Raw genomic sequence first — 13,592 nt, 5'->3', positions numbered from 1 at the left:
TAATGCTTTTTTGAAGAAGGTGATTGTTATATATTCCCTGTGCTAGCCTGTAGTTAGAAGATTACAGAAGATAACAGTTATAAGTTTTGTAGACTGTTCCATTTCCTCTGGGGCTTCTATCTTTCGTGTAAAAATACTACTAAAACAAAGGTTGTGCTGTTTCTATCAAAATGTTTTATTATAGGTCAGATGGGCATTTAAAAAAATAAGTGCATTCTATTTCTTTGCAAAGTATATTCATTCACATTATATCCTGATAGAGCTTGTAGAACAGGTATTACACCATTATACCATTGGAAAAACCGAGATACAAGAAAGACTAGTTGATATGGCTAAAGTCTTAAGGTATCAGTGGTAAAGCCTGGAGTAGACCTAATTTAATTGAATGGTTCTCCCACTTGACTTGTGGGTCATCTGTATGGAATTATCAAATCTTGGTTCTTCTGATGATCAGTCTTTAGTAGATATAATTTTGACTTTCTTCTTAGAATGTAATTGCTTGATTTAAATGGCTTTATGCCATATACATGGCTGCATTTAAGTCATTTGGATGATTCTTAGTAATAACTGGTAATATCACATTAGGACTCCAAAGTTCATTCAGATCTTATGGGTTTTAAAGTGCAAAATATGTCTGAATTATATAATGTCTGTGTGTTATAGATCCCCAAGACCACTCCTATGTTCATTGATTTATTAAGAGGAGTCACAGGTCCCAGCATAGTCATACTCATGGCTAGAATTTATTACAACAGAAGGATATAAAGCAAAATCAGCAAAAGGAAAAGGTACATGGGGCAAAGTCCAGAGAAAACCGGGCACAAGTTTCTAAGACTCCTTTCCCATGGAAGTCACATGATTTAATTCCATCAGCAGTGAATATGACAACATATATGAAATGTTGCCAACAGGAAAGCTCATCTGAGACTAAGTGCCCAGGGTTTTTATTGGAGGCAGATCAGATGGGCACCCTCTGCCTAGCATAAACTAAAATGACTCCCAGAAGGAAAGCAGGTATTCAGCATAAACCGCATTGTTTGTACAGATAATTTAGGTAGAGTGAGCCACTCTTAGCAGTTAGGGAATGGTGGGAACCTTTTCTAAATCTGACTTCCTGGATATTGTCCAAGGGCCAACCTTGCAAGCAGTTCTTTCTAAGGAGAGCAACTTCAGGTCTGTTGTGTGAACTCTTTTTCCATACAATCTGCCTTCATTATATGCTTATGTTCCCTTCTGTGTATGTGTGGGTGTATGGATACGTAGCAAAAAAGTTTTAAGTTTAAGAGCCAAAGTCCATAATTATAAAAGATTTATTCTGAATCAGTCAGTAATAATTTTTGTTTATGGAATTATTTTTGAAAATTATTTAAAATATCTTAAGCTGTGGATTCACTTCATTTAGTAAGCAATCATAATAATTGCCAACATTTTCTGTCTTAGGCAGACTTCTAAATGTTGCACATGTCTTTTCATTTAGTCCTCACATAACCCTTTGATGTAGATACTATTATTCTCGTTTTATAGATAAGGAATCTAAGTTAACTAAAATTATTTCTAAGTTAAAAGTTTTACGTTGTTAACACTTAAAAGAATACAGTTGGCTTAAGTATATTTCAACATTAAAAAAATTGTAATGTTGATTAAAGAATATGTCTACTTACTTTTATCCACATTTTTTTTTGCCGTGTGTTGGATATATATAATTGAGAAGAAGCAAATTATAGTATGTGGACAGGTAATGAAGGAAGAAATATCTGATATATTAAGTTGATTAATAAGTTATTTTGTTTTATGGTTTCTTAATTTTGGCTTCTATCTCTCCTGTTGTAAATAAAGAGGATTATTGTTTGGAGGGGAAGATACAAATAATATAAAGCTTACGTAGGGCAGAAATGAATAATATTATATATGATGTAGAATTCTTTAACACATGTTTTCATGTAAAATTTAACAATTTTTTTTGCTGATTCCCACCCCCCCCCCCCAGTCTTTAGATGACCTTTCAAATGTACCTTCTGATGACTCAGTACAACTTCATGCCTACATTTCAGACACTGGTAAGAGACTTTGTGGTTTAATTATTACTTAAAAGCTATTGACTGTTATTACCCCTACATTATTTTCAACATTTATTTTTACAAATCATTTTTCTTTTCTGTAGTCATATTTTCATGTTACTTTTTTTTCTGTAACATGTTCTTCATTAAATTCTATGATGTTTGTTATTATATGTGTGTTTCCTTTCTTTAAGGTTGTCACTGTTATCATTTGAAAAAGGTTAAATTCTAAGCATTTTGTCATTGCTAATGAACTTTGAAACCAATCTTTATTTCTATCTTTGATATTGGGTTATTAGATAATGCCTATGATGGTTTTCTTATCTGGCTTCTCACTATTCCTACTGTATAGGGGTGTGTTTGTTATATTACATACTGAAGTATAAACATACAGATAAATACCTCAGTTCAATTTCATACTTATAATTTAGATAATTTGAAAAGAGATTTAATAGTGTAAGTGTAGTTTTAAAAAGATCATTTGCATCTAATTTTTTAAGATCTTTGTTTTCTCACTTTTCACTGGAGCTGAGTCTCATTTTATGTTGTGCTTTCGGCCAGATTTCTTTAAAAAGTTATTTATAATTGCTTTTTCAGTTTTTCCTTTATCTTTTACAAATAGTTGGTGCATACATTGCCCTTAAAGGTCATAACAGTCTTGTCTATAAAACTAGAGGATCTTGTTGAGTTTCTTTCTAGCTTTTGATACATTTGTCTCACTTTTTCCTTCCTTAAAATTTTAAAATTCTTTTACAAAACTATTTTCTTTGTTGAGTCATCTTTCAAATATGAAAGTCTTTGTTAAAGTGCAAACATTTAGTGTTTGTCCTTTTATTTCTTTCTTCAAGTCCTTAAAATTTTGTGTGTAGAAGATACTCATGTCCATGTTTCTTACATGGATCTTTCTCTTCTCTGAGGGTTCTAGTTTATAGCTGCTTTGTCCGTTCATTCCACAAGTATTTATTAGCTTCTTAAAAGATATAGAAGCATAATACTAAGCATTTTTAATAAATTGTTATTTCTGTCAGACAGACTTATATATAAACACTAAAGAGGCAGCGTAGTATAGTCATTAAGAGCACAACTTTTTGTCCAAATTGCTTGGGTTCAAACCCCACCTCTTCCAAGTTGGATGAACTTGGATGAGTTTCTTAACTTCTCTATCTCAGTTTCCTCATCTGTAAGATGGGGTAATAGTAATAGTAATAATAATAATAATAATAATAATAATATTTGCCTCATAGGGTTGTTATGGAACTGATTAACCAATTGTATTAGTAATTACATGGTGGGCATTATGTATTAGTGTTTGTTCAATAAAGATTTATTTTACCAGTTGGGCTGCAAAGTCTCTTTGAGTCTGGATCCCATGTCCTTAGCATCTTTATGATAGGAAGTAGAACTTAGAGTCTAGTGTAGTGCTGCTTAAGGAGTGATCCATGGACTATAGTATACTGGCTCCTTCACTGAGAATCTTGTTTTAAAGTATATTGGCTAAGTTAGGCAATGTGCTTAGTGATGAGATTTATTTATATTCTGATCCTGGTTCCTTATCTGGTTATGGATTAGTAACAAAGAGGTTGCATATCACCTGTTATGAGTAGTAACATTGTCCTAGTGAAGACAAAATCTGTTATTCCCATTCGAATATCTCATCATCATCTCAAAATATATGTAACCTCATTATCTTTTAAAATCAAATTACCTTTCTGTCTTAGTGCTTCATTTATAATAGTCCCATTATTCTTCCTGTTGTGCATGCACCCTGGTCATGATCTCCCCTGCTTATCAATTTGTGACAAATCTGAACTATTCTTTTTTAGAATGCTTTCTTACATTCTTTTCTTCTTTCCTTTTCTATTTCTTGCTGTTCTCTTTGTTCTTATTAGCTCTTAATTGGTTATGGTTTGCTGCCTAATTGGCCCCTGCTTCCTATTATCCTTTCCCAGACCTATCTTAAACACAGCAGGTAAAGCCATTCCCTTGTTGCCTTGCTAACTCTGTTGAGTGATGGTGGTTCTCTGTGTGATGAAAAATTGTACACTTTGTTCTACATAGGTCTCTGAGTGAAGGATAATTGAAAGAGGTGAACAGTGAATAATAGAGCTGAAGTCTCTGACAGCAGTATGACCCAAGTCTGTCCCTAGTCTTATATTTTGTCAAAGCAGGATCAAATTGGATTGTAAGGGAATGAAGGACAATTTTGAAAAGAAACTGCAAATCTTAGAAAAATTTTAATGAAAGCCTAGCAGAGGTTTCTGTCTAACTACATTTGCCAGTATAGATTTGTAGCTGTTATGTGATTAAAATAATTTACTAAGTAGCTGCATGGACCCTCTTTGCTTAATTATATACAAAATACAAAATATTTAGTCAGCTCCAAAATTTGGCCATTCTTGCTTTAATTACAATTTTGGGTCAATATAATCTATTATTAAGAGAAATTTATACTTCTGGTCAACTTGGTAGTCTAAACTGCTGTGGGAAATCTTGCTTCCCACATATAGAAAGGCTGAAAACAATAGAATAAAAATAGCTAAAAGGTGAAATCTACAGGTACAATAGACCATGAGGAAAAGGAAATTTAGGGATATGAAGAGGAGTTGAAGCCAAGGAGCTGATAGGAGCATAAGGTCTGCTGTCTTGATTTTGACAGCATTTTCATGCCCTCAAATTTAGAAGAGGCGAGATGGGCTAAGGCAAGGAAAAGCTAGGCCACAGTCCTTTGCATAAAGCCCAGAGTCACAGAGGGTGACTTGATATGAAAGAGGTACTAGAATAACTTAGCCTACTGTCAGAGGAAAGAACAAAGAATGTCAGAGTCATGGTTGGGAATGGTATCTATCATCCTTATGAAATTGAAAGCCTGTCTTGTATCACGACATGGGTGTCTAGATTCAGCCATCCTCAAGTGGTTGTGTACCACAGGGTTTCCTAGCCCAAGAGTATGTTGAAAATATTCGTAAAGCTTATACAAAGCAAGAATACCACACTATAAAAAATCATTTAAAATTATAGAAGTAAAAAATATAGTTATTGAAATTAAGGTGAGTGGATGAATTAAGAAACCGACCAGGTACAGATGAGTGCAGACTCAGGAAACTTTTGGAAACCTGAAGAGATGTTCTACGTTAGAGCACAACTCAGGGGGAGAAAATGGAACATGAGAAAGACAAAATGATTCAAAGTACATCTCTTTACTTAAGATTAGTACAAAATAGGAATAGGTTTTGGTTTTCGAGACTACCTGACTTGGATGGTTTGTGTCAATTCAGTAGGAAAATGACTTTTTAGAAAAGTCTTCAAAATAAATTACACTTTTAAATTGTTGAATATTTTAAACAAGAAAGAGACTTGCCGAAAGAACAGATAGATCTTATCCTGTAGCTTTTGCTTGCTGTTCAGTTAACGAGCTATTAATTGAGTTACAGTTGAATAGTGAAAGCTAGTACAGAAGGTTATTATTTTGTTTCTGTTATTTTTCTTCTATTAAATTTAAGAGACTTTGAGGTGGTACTGTGTTATCATAACTAATAATAAATAAAAGCTCTTTGGGAAGAGAGTTCAAAGTAGACATCACTGTGTGGTTGGTAGTATCATCATAAACTTGTAGGTTATTTTGTAATGTAACCATCATATATAACACCTTATGGATGTGAGTACAGAGGATGGGAATCTATCCTTTGGTGACATCCTTTTGTCTTAGTCTGTCATTTCAAATTCTTCATTTCATGTTGTCCTTTTTGTTTGTTTTCGTTCTTCATCTTCCTCCTCTCTGTGTCTTTTGTTCTTCATTTTGTTTTAAATGAGTAGTATATGCTGACTATGACCCATATGCTGTGGCAGGCGTTTGTAACGATCATGGCAAGACATACGCATTATATGCCATCACTGTATACCGACGCAATCTAAACAGTGAGGAAATGTGGAAAACCTACCGTCGTTATAGTGACTTCCACGACTTCCACATGAGGATCACCGAACAGGTAATAAGGTTTTTAAAGTTTGTGTACTTTACATTGTTTCTTGATTCCATGTTTGATTCTAAATAGTTCTGAGTGATGCTAAGTATTGACCAAAGCTAAAAAGTAAAGTAAGAATTTTTTTATAATCAACGTGAATGTTAGAATGATTTTGTACATTTAACCAATAAATCAAATTTTAACCAGTCCTAACTGTTGTAGACTAGTGACAAAATATCAATGGTATACCTTGGAAAATTAGGATAAATATATAGTTCTTATTTTAAGAGTGTGTGTATGTGTTGTGCTTTGCAGAGGTATTTGGGTTTGGTTTAAAGTGGGGATATGGGGATCAGTGTAAAACATTTTGTGGTTTTGTTTTTGGCAGTATAACTTAAAGCTATGGTTATTTAAATGGCATCCTTTTCCAAGTGTTAACAGTTAAATCCTTGATCCATTAAATTGTATGAAGAACCAAAATCTAAATTAAACATTAACCAAATAATTTAATTCTTACCAAATATAACACTCTTATTTCATAGAAGTATGAGGACTCTTAAACATAACAAATGTAAACAAATTATTTCTTTTGTTTTACTTTTTATTAAATATTTTTTCTTCTTTCTAACTTAGAACAAAATAAATTATCACTGGATAAATTGGAATAGGTGATCTCTGAAATTTATTTTAAGTCATGGGAATCTTTCATTCAAAGGTTTTAAAATATGCAATTATTATTAAGCCCAGAAAATAATAATAATTAATGGTGACATTTGATTGGACTGAAGTGTTGAAATGACGTTTTACTACTTAAGTAACGAGAAAATATATTTTTCAGTTAGGATAGTGGAAAATATATGGTTGGCACAATGATAATCTCATTAAAATATTTCCTGAATAGAGTGAGATAAATTATTCATAACTTAAAAGTGTTTAGAAACCAGGTTAGTATTGACTCCAGAAGCCCATATTAAAAAGGACTGTTTTTAATTATATTCATAAGGAAATTAATAACTTTGGACATATCTATTCTGTAATTCTTGTTGGATTGATCTTTTCTTCATGTTTAACTTGATTTGTTTGCAGAGATGAAAGAATTTTCTGCCCCACATTGAAGAAATAATTGCTTTATTTACTTTTTCAATTATTACCTGTTTGATATTGTTTTAAAATCACATAGCTCATATAACTTTCTTTTCATCCTCACACTTTAACCAAACATGACAAATTTTAAGATAATTTGAATTGTTGAGAGTAGTTTTATTTACTTGCAAATTTATGGGAATTTGGTATAATATGCAATTTTCTTTGTGTGAATACTTGTAATTTTTTTCTTCTAGTGTTGAGAGGAATAATCATTGTGTAATTTAAAGATTCTAGGCTAGGACTGTAAATATTATGTTTACAGATTGACAAATATAGGTGAAGAACATACTTTTTAAAAACTTTATTAGTAGAACAGTTCACAAAGAAAGCTTCCTTTTCAGTATAACAGCAAAATGAAATGAAATTGATAAAGCACAATTCACTTTTGAAAGTGCTCATTGCAGATGAAGTGGATTTGTTAAAGTCACAGTAGTATGTAATTACTTAAATATATAGATTGCTTTTAGAGCTTAAGAAATTAAAAACTAAGCTTGTTAAGTGAAAATTTAGGTTTAAAGAAAGTATTAATAAGCATCTGTAAATAAGACTCAGACTATTTGCCTTTTAGTTCTTCCTTATTTATATTTTTAAAACTCAAATCCCACATAAAATAGAAAAAAATGCAATGAGCTACAGTTCTCCAGTTGGCAATAGTACCACCTGTGGACACAAGTAAATTTTAACTCTATAGAGGGCTCTTTAAGTATTAAAATTATTTTAAAACAGATTTCATTTTGTTTCTTTAACTTTGTGACATAAACTTTTTCCTATTCTAAATTTATGAACTATCATTTATTGTCTTTAAGATTTTTATGATCAGATATTTTATGGATAAAGATTTATAGAACTAAAAGAAAATAATTAAAATGTTAAATATTGTATTATTTTAGAAATGGTCTGAACTGTACCCATTCATTATTCAATAAATATTTATTGAGCTTTTCCTGTGTGCCTGGCACTATTTTCAGTCCTGGATATAGGACCATGAACAAGACCAAGTGCTTGCCTCTAGGAGCTTACATTTCAATGGATAATTGTGCATTTCTGTTTTATTGGGCAAACTATTTATAAATATACAGTTTATAAATACATTACTAGTGATTTAAAAAATATTAAGTATGCATTAAGATAACAGAGTAAAAAGTGTTTATATGCCTGGATAGAAATGAATTTTGAATCCTTCTAATAAAAAATTTCAAGTGTGCTTTTCAAAGTTTCTAGTAGTGTTTCAAGATTCTAAACCTCTGAGATATTCAATGTGGAAAGATAAAATCTTTGATTTTGGAATGTTTATGATTATGTATAGTATTTGAGTTCTTCGTGAACATTGAAATATATTTTAATTTATGTGAGTTCTTTAGGTAAATTTCTAATTTTTTTATATTCCTTTAAAAATATTTTTATGACTTTTTGGCAGAGGGAGTTATATTACTTTTCAGGGAATGGGCTACTCTGTAGTTGTACTTATATCTGTACTTGTAAATAATCTTTTAAATACCAAGCTTATAGTGAGTTAATACAGAGTATAAAATTTTCCCATTTTTTCCCTTTTAAAATAACAATATTTGAGGAAAACTGTTAGTCATGGTGCTTCTATTCCAGACAGATAACTTTAAAAGGAGTTTAATAATTTAGACTTTAAGAAAATAACTATTATGTTTACATTTTTATTAATAAGTTTTAATATCTTAAAGTTTTGGAAATAAATTGTTTTGCTGAGCACTGTTATATTCCCTTGGTGTATTAGTTTGGTAGGGCTGCCATAACAAAATACCATAGACTGGCTGGGTAGCTTAAACAACAGAAATTTATTTTCTCATAGTTCTGGAAGCTAGAAGTCCAAGATCAAGGTGTTGGCAAGTTTGGTTTCTCTCGAAGCATCTCTCCTTGGCTTTCAGATGCCCCACTTCTCGATGTGGCCTCACATGATTTTTTTGTGTGTGTGCTCGCATCCCTGGTGTCTCTTTGTATGTCAAAATTCCCTCTTATAAGGGCTTTGTTTTGATTTAATTACCTCTCTAAAAGCCCTGTCTCCAGATACAGCCATGTTCTGAAGTACTGGGGTTAAGGTTTCAACATATGAATTTTGAGGGATTAAAACATATTGGTAATTCCTGAATAAACTATGCATTCTATAAAATTGAGTCAGTAGTTTAAGATACCATGAATAAGTCCTATTCTAGGAAACTAAATATCTTTTAGGACACACTGAAAAATGTAAATTTACTTCTATAAGGTGTGATTTAAAAAAAATTAATTCATAAGACCAGGTACCCTATATTGTACATTCATATTCAATGAGGACCCATTCTAATACTTTTGTGAACCACCAAACTTGTGACTATCACTACAGCATAACATTTTCCCTGTAAATTCCCCTCCCCCCCATTTTTTTTTTTTTTGCCTTGGCTAGGGCAAAAGAACTGCTTTTAACTTTCATGCATTAACATGTAATGAACTTGTTTACATTATAGCTCCAACTGACCATCTGATTTGCCATTCCATTTAATAATTTATTGGAATCTTCCAGTTTGAAGATGAAAATTATCCTACACCTTTTCATTTCCTCTTTTCTTTAATCTCTGCACCAGGAATGAGTTTTCTTTACAGAAGCATTGTTGTTACTTTCAAACAAAGAATGGTTTTAGAAAGTTTGTTGCACTTCTGGATGTCTATCACAAAGAAAAGCAATGAGGCTGCTCATTGAAGTTTTAGATACTAGGTATTGTTGGCCAAGCACAATCCTTTACTCAGTGACTTTGCTCTTATACTTTGTTAGCAACTAGTATGGTTTAAATCTGTGCTTCAGCAAGGCACAGTAGATTGCTACATATTTGGACTTTTGAAGGTGAAGTCTGTAAATGCTAGATTTCAAGTATGTACACTTACTTTCTGTTTGGGGCTTTACAAAGATAAGATGTATACTTGATAGCTCAATTTTTTTTTCTTAGTTATCTATGAGTTATTTTTCGTGTAGTTTCAGGTAGGGAAGAAGTATCAGTGTTGTACTGTAATTGTATATAGAGAGTTATAGCCGTAATCTATATTTTGAAATTTGTCTTTGCGACTTTTAATAATTAGCTATTATAGTGTTTACCTGATTTGAAGTCATTAATATAAAATATTTATTTCAATTATTTTAACAAACAAGGAACTCATAACTTTGATTGTTAAAAAATTTATTTCCTAATACTTTATTCACAAGTTAAAGAGTTGTTAAGCAAAATATTTTTTAAACCTTTTGTTTTGAAAATTTTGAATGATCTTAAAATCAGAGAGAGTATTAAAATGAAACTTCACCTGGATATCACCCATCTTCATCGGTTATCCATGTTTGTCATTCATAGAAAATAACTTCATAGTAAATTACATTAAAACTGTGGTTGGACATTTGGACAGTATATTTTCTGATTTTGGCTTAATACAATAAAATATATTGCAGAATCTGTTCAACATGCTTTTAATATGTGGAGAAATTGTCACTTGGAAAATACTTTTCTCTTTTTGTAAAAAAACCAAGATTATTTGAGTGTATTTTGTTTTCTAGTTTGAAACCCTGTCAAGCATATTAAAGCTTCCTGGTAAAAAGACTTTTAATAATATGGATAGAGATTTTTTAGAGAAGAGAAAAAGGGATCTAAATGCATATTTGCAGGTAAGTTCATGTTTATTATTACCCGTAGATTTTCATTTTAATATAGCATACAAATATAGTTGATGTCTTTATTAGGGAGTGGTTTTACTATAATAGTGGGATAGCAGCCACTTTTGAGGTGCTGAAATGTGACATGCAATCTGTTCAGCAATTTATAAATATTATTTCTCTTTATTATTAACTGAGAAGTTTTCTGGACACTTAGTGCTAGAAATTTTGCTTCTTTAGGTTTGGATGAATATACACACACACCGACTGGCAGGCACACATCCATTCTACATTATTGTAAAGTCTAGAAAGTCTAGGTATTTTACAGTAGACAGTTAAATGTTTCCAATTCAGTAGATAGTTGCTCTTCATGATGTATCCACAGGTAATGGATTTTTTTTCTTTTCTATTATGGCTTATTATGTGATATTAAATATAGTTCCCTGTATAGATTTTAATTCTCAGATAAAGTGAATAGCTGCCTGCCATGGTCCAGAATGAGTCTGAGGCTTCGAAAATTATAGGGTAATTCAAGAGAGGAATAGATCCGAGGGACTTTGTAGCATGCTAAGCATGTAGATGTCTCTTCTGGAATAAAAAAAAGTGTCTCATAAGTTAGTTAGTGCATAAGCTGTTAGGAATGTCAGAAATAACTTTGTTTTAGACCTGGGTACCCAAATGCCAGATTTTAATATTATCACTTTATGGTTTTTTTATACTAATGAATGATTTATAAAGTTTTCTCATTTATTAGCTCTCCACTTCACTCTTGAGAACAGTGGTCAGCAAATTCCAGCCTGCAGACCATATCCAGCCTGCCACCTGTTTTATTAAGAGTTTATTATATTATTAGAACACAGCCACCCAGTTAGTTTACTGCTGCCTATGACTGCTTTTACAGTACTCCAGCAGGGATGAGTAGTTGTAGCAGACTATGGATCACAAAATCTAAAATAATTATTTTATGAGCTTTTATAGGAAAAATTTGCCAACCGTGTCTTAATATTATATTCAGTGAAACCTTAAGCTAATACTATACTTGATATTTTGTTTAGAATGTTTTTCTATCTCTCTTAAACATTTATAAGTATGATTGGGTTTGTTTATAACCATAATTGTAATTCCATGGCATTATAATTTATTGAAAGGGTAGGAAGAGTGTATTAATCTGCTATTATTTACCTTTGTCTTCTGGCTTAAAGCTAAATGTCTGATATCATTCATATGACTCTTGTCAAACATTTTGATTTTTTTAAAATGTATTAACTTCAGTTGCATTAAAATCTGTAACAATTATTTATAAAATTTAGAAAGTAAGCACCTTTTTCCAAATCTGGTGCCATAAATGTATATTTTAATTGTGGCTATACTGTCTGCTTCTTAGCTAATGATCTCAATATGTCAAAACATGTTTCATTGAAGGAATTAAGCTAGAATGTTAGACTGTATCATTAACAATGTAAAAGCAATATTTTGTTTTGGGCCTTCTTTATAATACCTAAAAGTTTTTGTTTGAATTATTTTATGTGCTTTCTGTTAATGTTAACTTTAAAATTACAGTGTGCATAACATGACAGTTTACTAATGTGGATCTTCTTAGTATAAGCTATAAAACCTGAAAATGGAATAGTAAATAACATTTTTTGGGAATGCCCTGGTCATCTAGTGGTTAGGATTCCACGCTTCCACTGCAGGGGGCACTGGCTCGATTCCTAGTTGGGGAATTAAGATCCCACATGCCGCATAGCATAGCCAAAATAGATAGGTAGGTAGGTAGATAAATGTGCTAAAAATTTTTAAAAAAATAACATTTTTTACTATACATTCTTAACTTTCTAGCAGATGAAATTATGAATAGTAGTTAATTTCCAGTACCCTATCAATGTAAGATACCTCTTTTTTTGTTCCTGTTAGTTACTGTTAGCTCCTGAAATGATGAAAGCATCCCCAGCCTTGGCTCACTATGTGTATGATTTCCTTGAGAACAAAGCCTACAGTAAAGGGAAAGGGGATTTTGCTCGCAAGGTAAGCAGACCATTGCATTGGTTTTCTTTATGTCTGTTTTCATACTTTGTTTTTAATAAAAGAAGATAAGTTTATATTTGTATGTTTTAAAACTAGAAAATTTTAATAAGTGCCCCTTGGTGTTTTTATCTTCTGTGCTTTATTAAACCTACTATTGATAGGCATATCTAATAAATATAAACCCCTGTCTTTACATGTAGATTAAAATCTAGCAGAAGTTTGAAAGAAAAAGAAGCTTTTGAAATGATGCAGTAAGGAAAGTTAGCCTAAGACAAGTCACAGATTTTCATTAGTTTGAGAAGGAGCTACTTCTTATTGGGAGGAAATGTCTTTTACTTGGAGTAAGGATAAGAAAAATGTTAAATAGGGTATGTTCCTGAAAGTATGTATGCCTTTTGAGTGAAATATTTATTATTTAAAATCTTGGGGACACAAGACCTATACTTGGAATAAGAGGCTAGGTTAGGACATTAAATGCTTTACTGCTCAAATTGGGCAAGCAGCTCACTGGTTGAGAACACAAACATTAGAATCAGGCAGGCTTTGGTTCAAATTCCTGTTCTGCCATTTATTAGCTGTGCCCTGCAAAATGTTACTTAACCTTCTGGGCCTTTAGTTTTCTAAAGATTGAAGGTGTTCATCCTCAATTTAGAGCATGTGTGAATCAAATGAGATAATCTATATATTACAGTGCCTGTCTGAATAAATGTTGGCTCTTAGAAGTACTAACAGTAGTAGCAGGAGCTGTAGCAGCAGTTG

At 31.8% G+C, this 13,592-nt stretch overlaps 1 protein-coding gene across 7 annotated transcripts in view; it reads left to right on the top strand.

The window, feature by feature from the left end:
- The window catches only part of SNX13 (sorting nexin 13), a 136,756-nt gene that overhangs the window by 107,544 nt on the left and 15,620 nt on the right, over positions 1–13,592 (top strand). For 3 of the 7 annotated variants that reach the window (XM_057731326.1, XM_057731323.1, XM_057731325.1), the window contains 4 exons: positions 1,988–2,057; positions 5,871–6,043; positions 10,713–10,820; positions 12,723–12,833. In XM_057731326.1, the coding sequence (XP_057587309.1) occupies positions 1,988–2,057; positions 5,871–6,043; positions 10,713–10,820; positions 12,723–12,833 (462 nt within the window). Of the gene's footprint in view, positions 1–1,987; positions 2,058–5,870; positions 6,044–10,712; positions 10,821–12,722; positions 12,834–13,592 lie in introns of those variants that run through there. The other 4 variants (XM_057731324.1, XR_009053155.1, XR_009053156.1 and 1 more) reach the window with 4 other exon arrangements.

Source organism: Hippopotamus amphibius, chromosome 4, assembly GCF_030028045.1.
Source record: "Hippopotamus amphibius kiboko isolate mHipAmp2 chromosome 4, mHipAmp2.hap2, whole genome shotgun sequence".
Classification (NCBI taxonomy): Eukaryota; Metazoa; Chordata; class Mammalia; order Artiodactyla; family Hippopotamidae; genus Hippopotamus; species Hippopotamus amphibius.
This window is presented reverse-complemented; position numbering and strand designations above follow the sequence as displayed.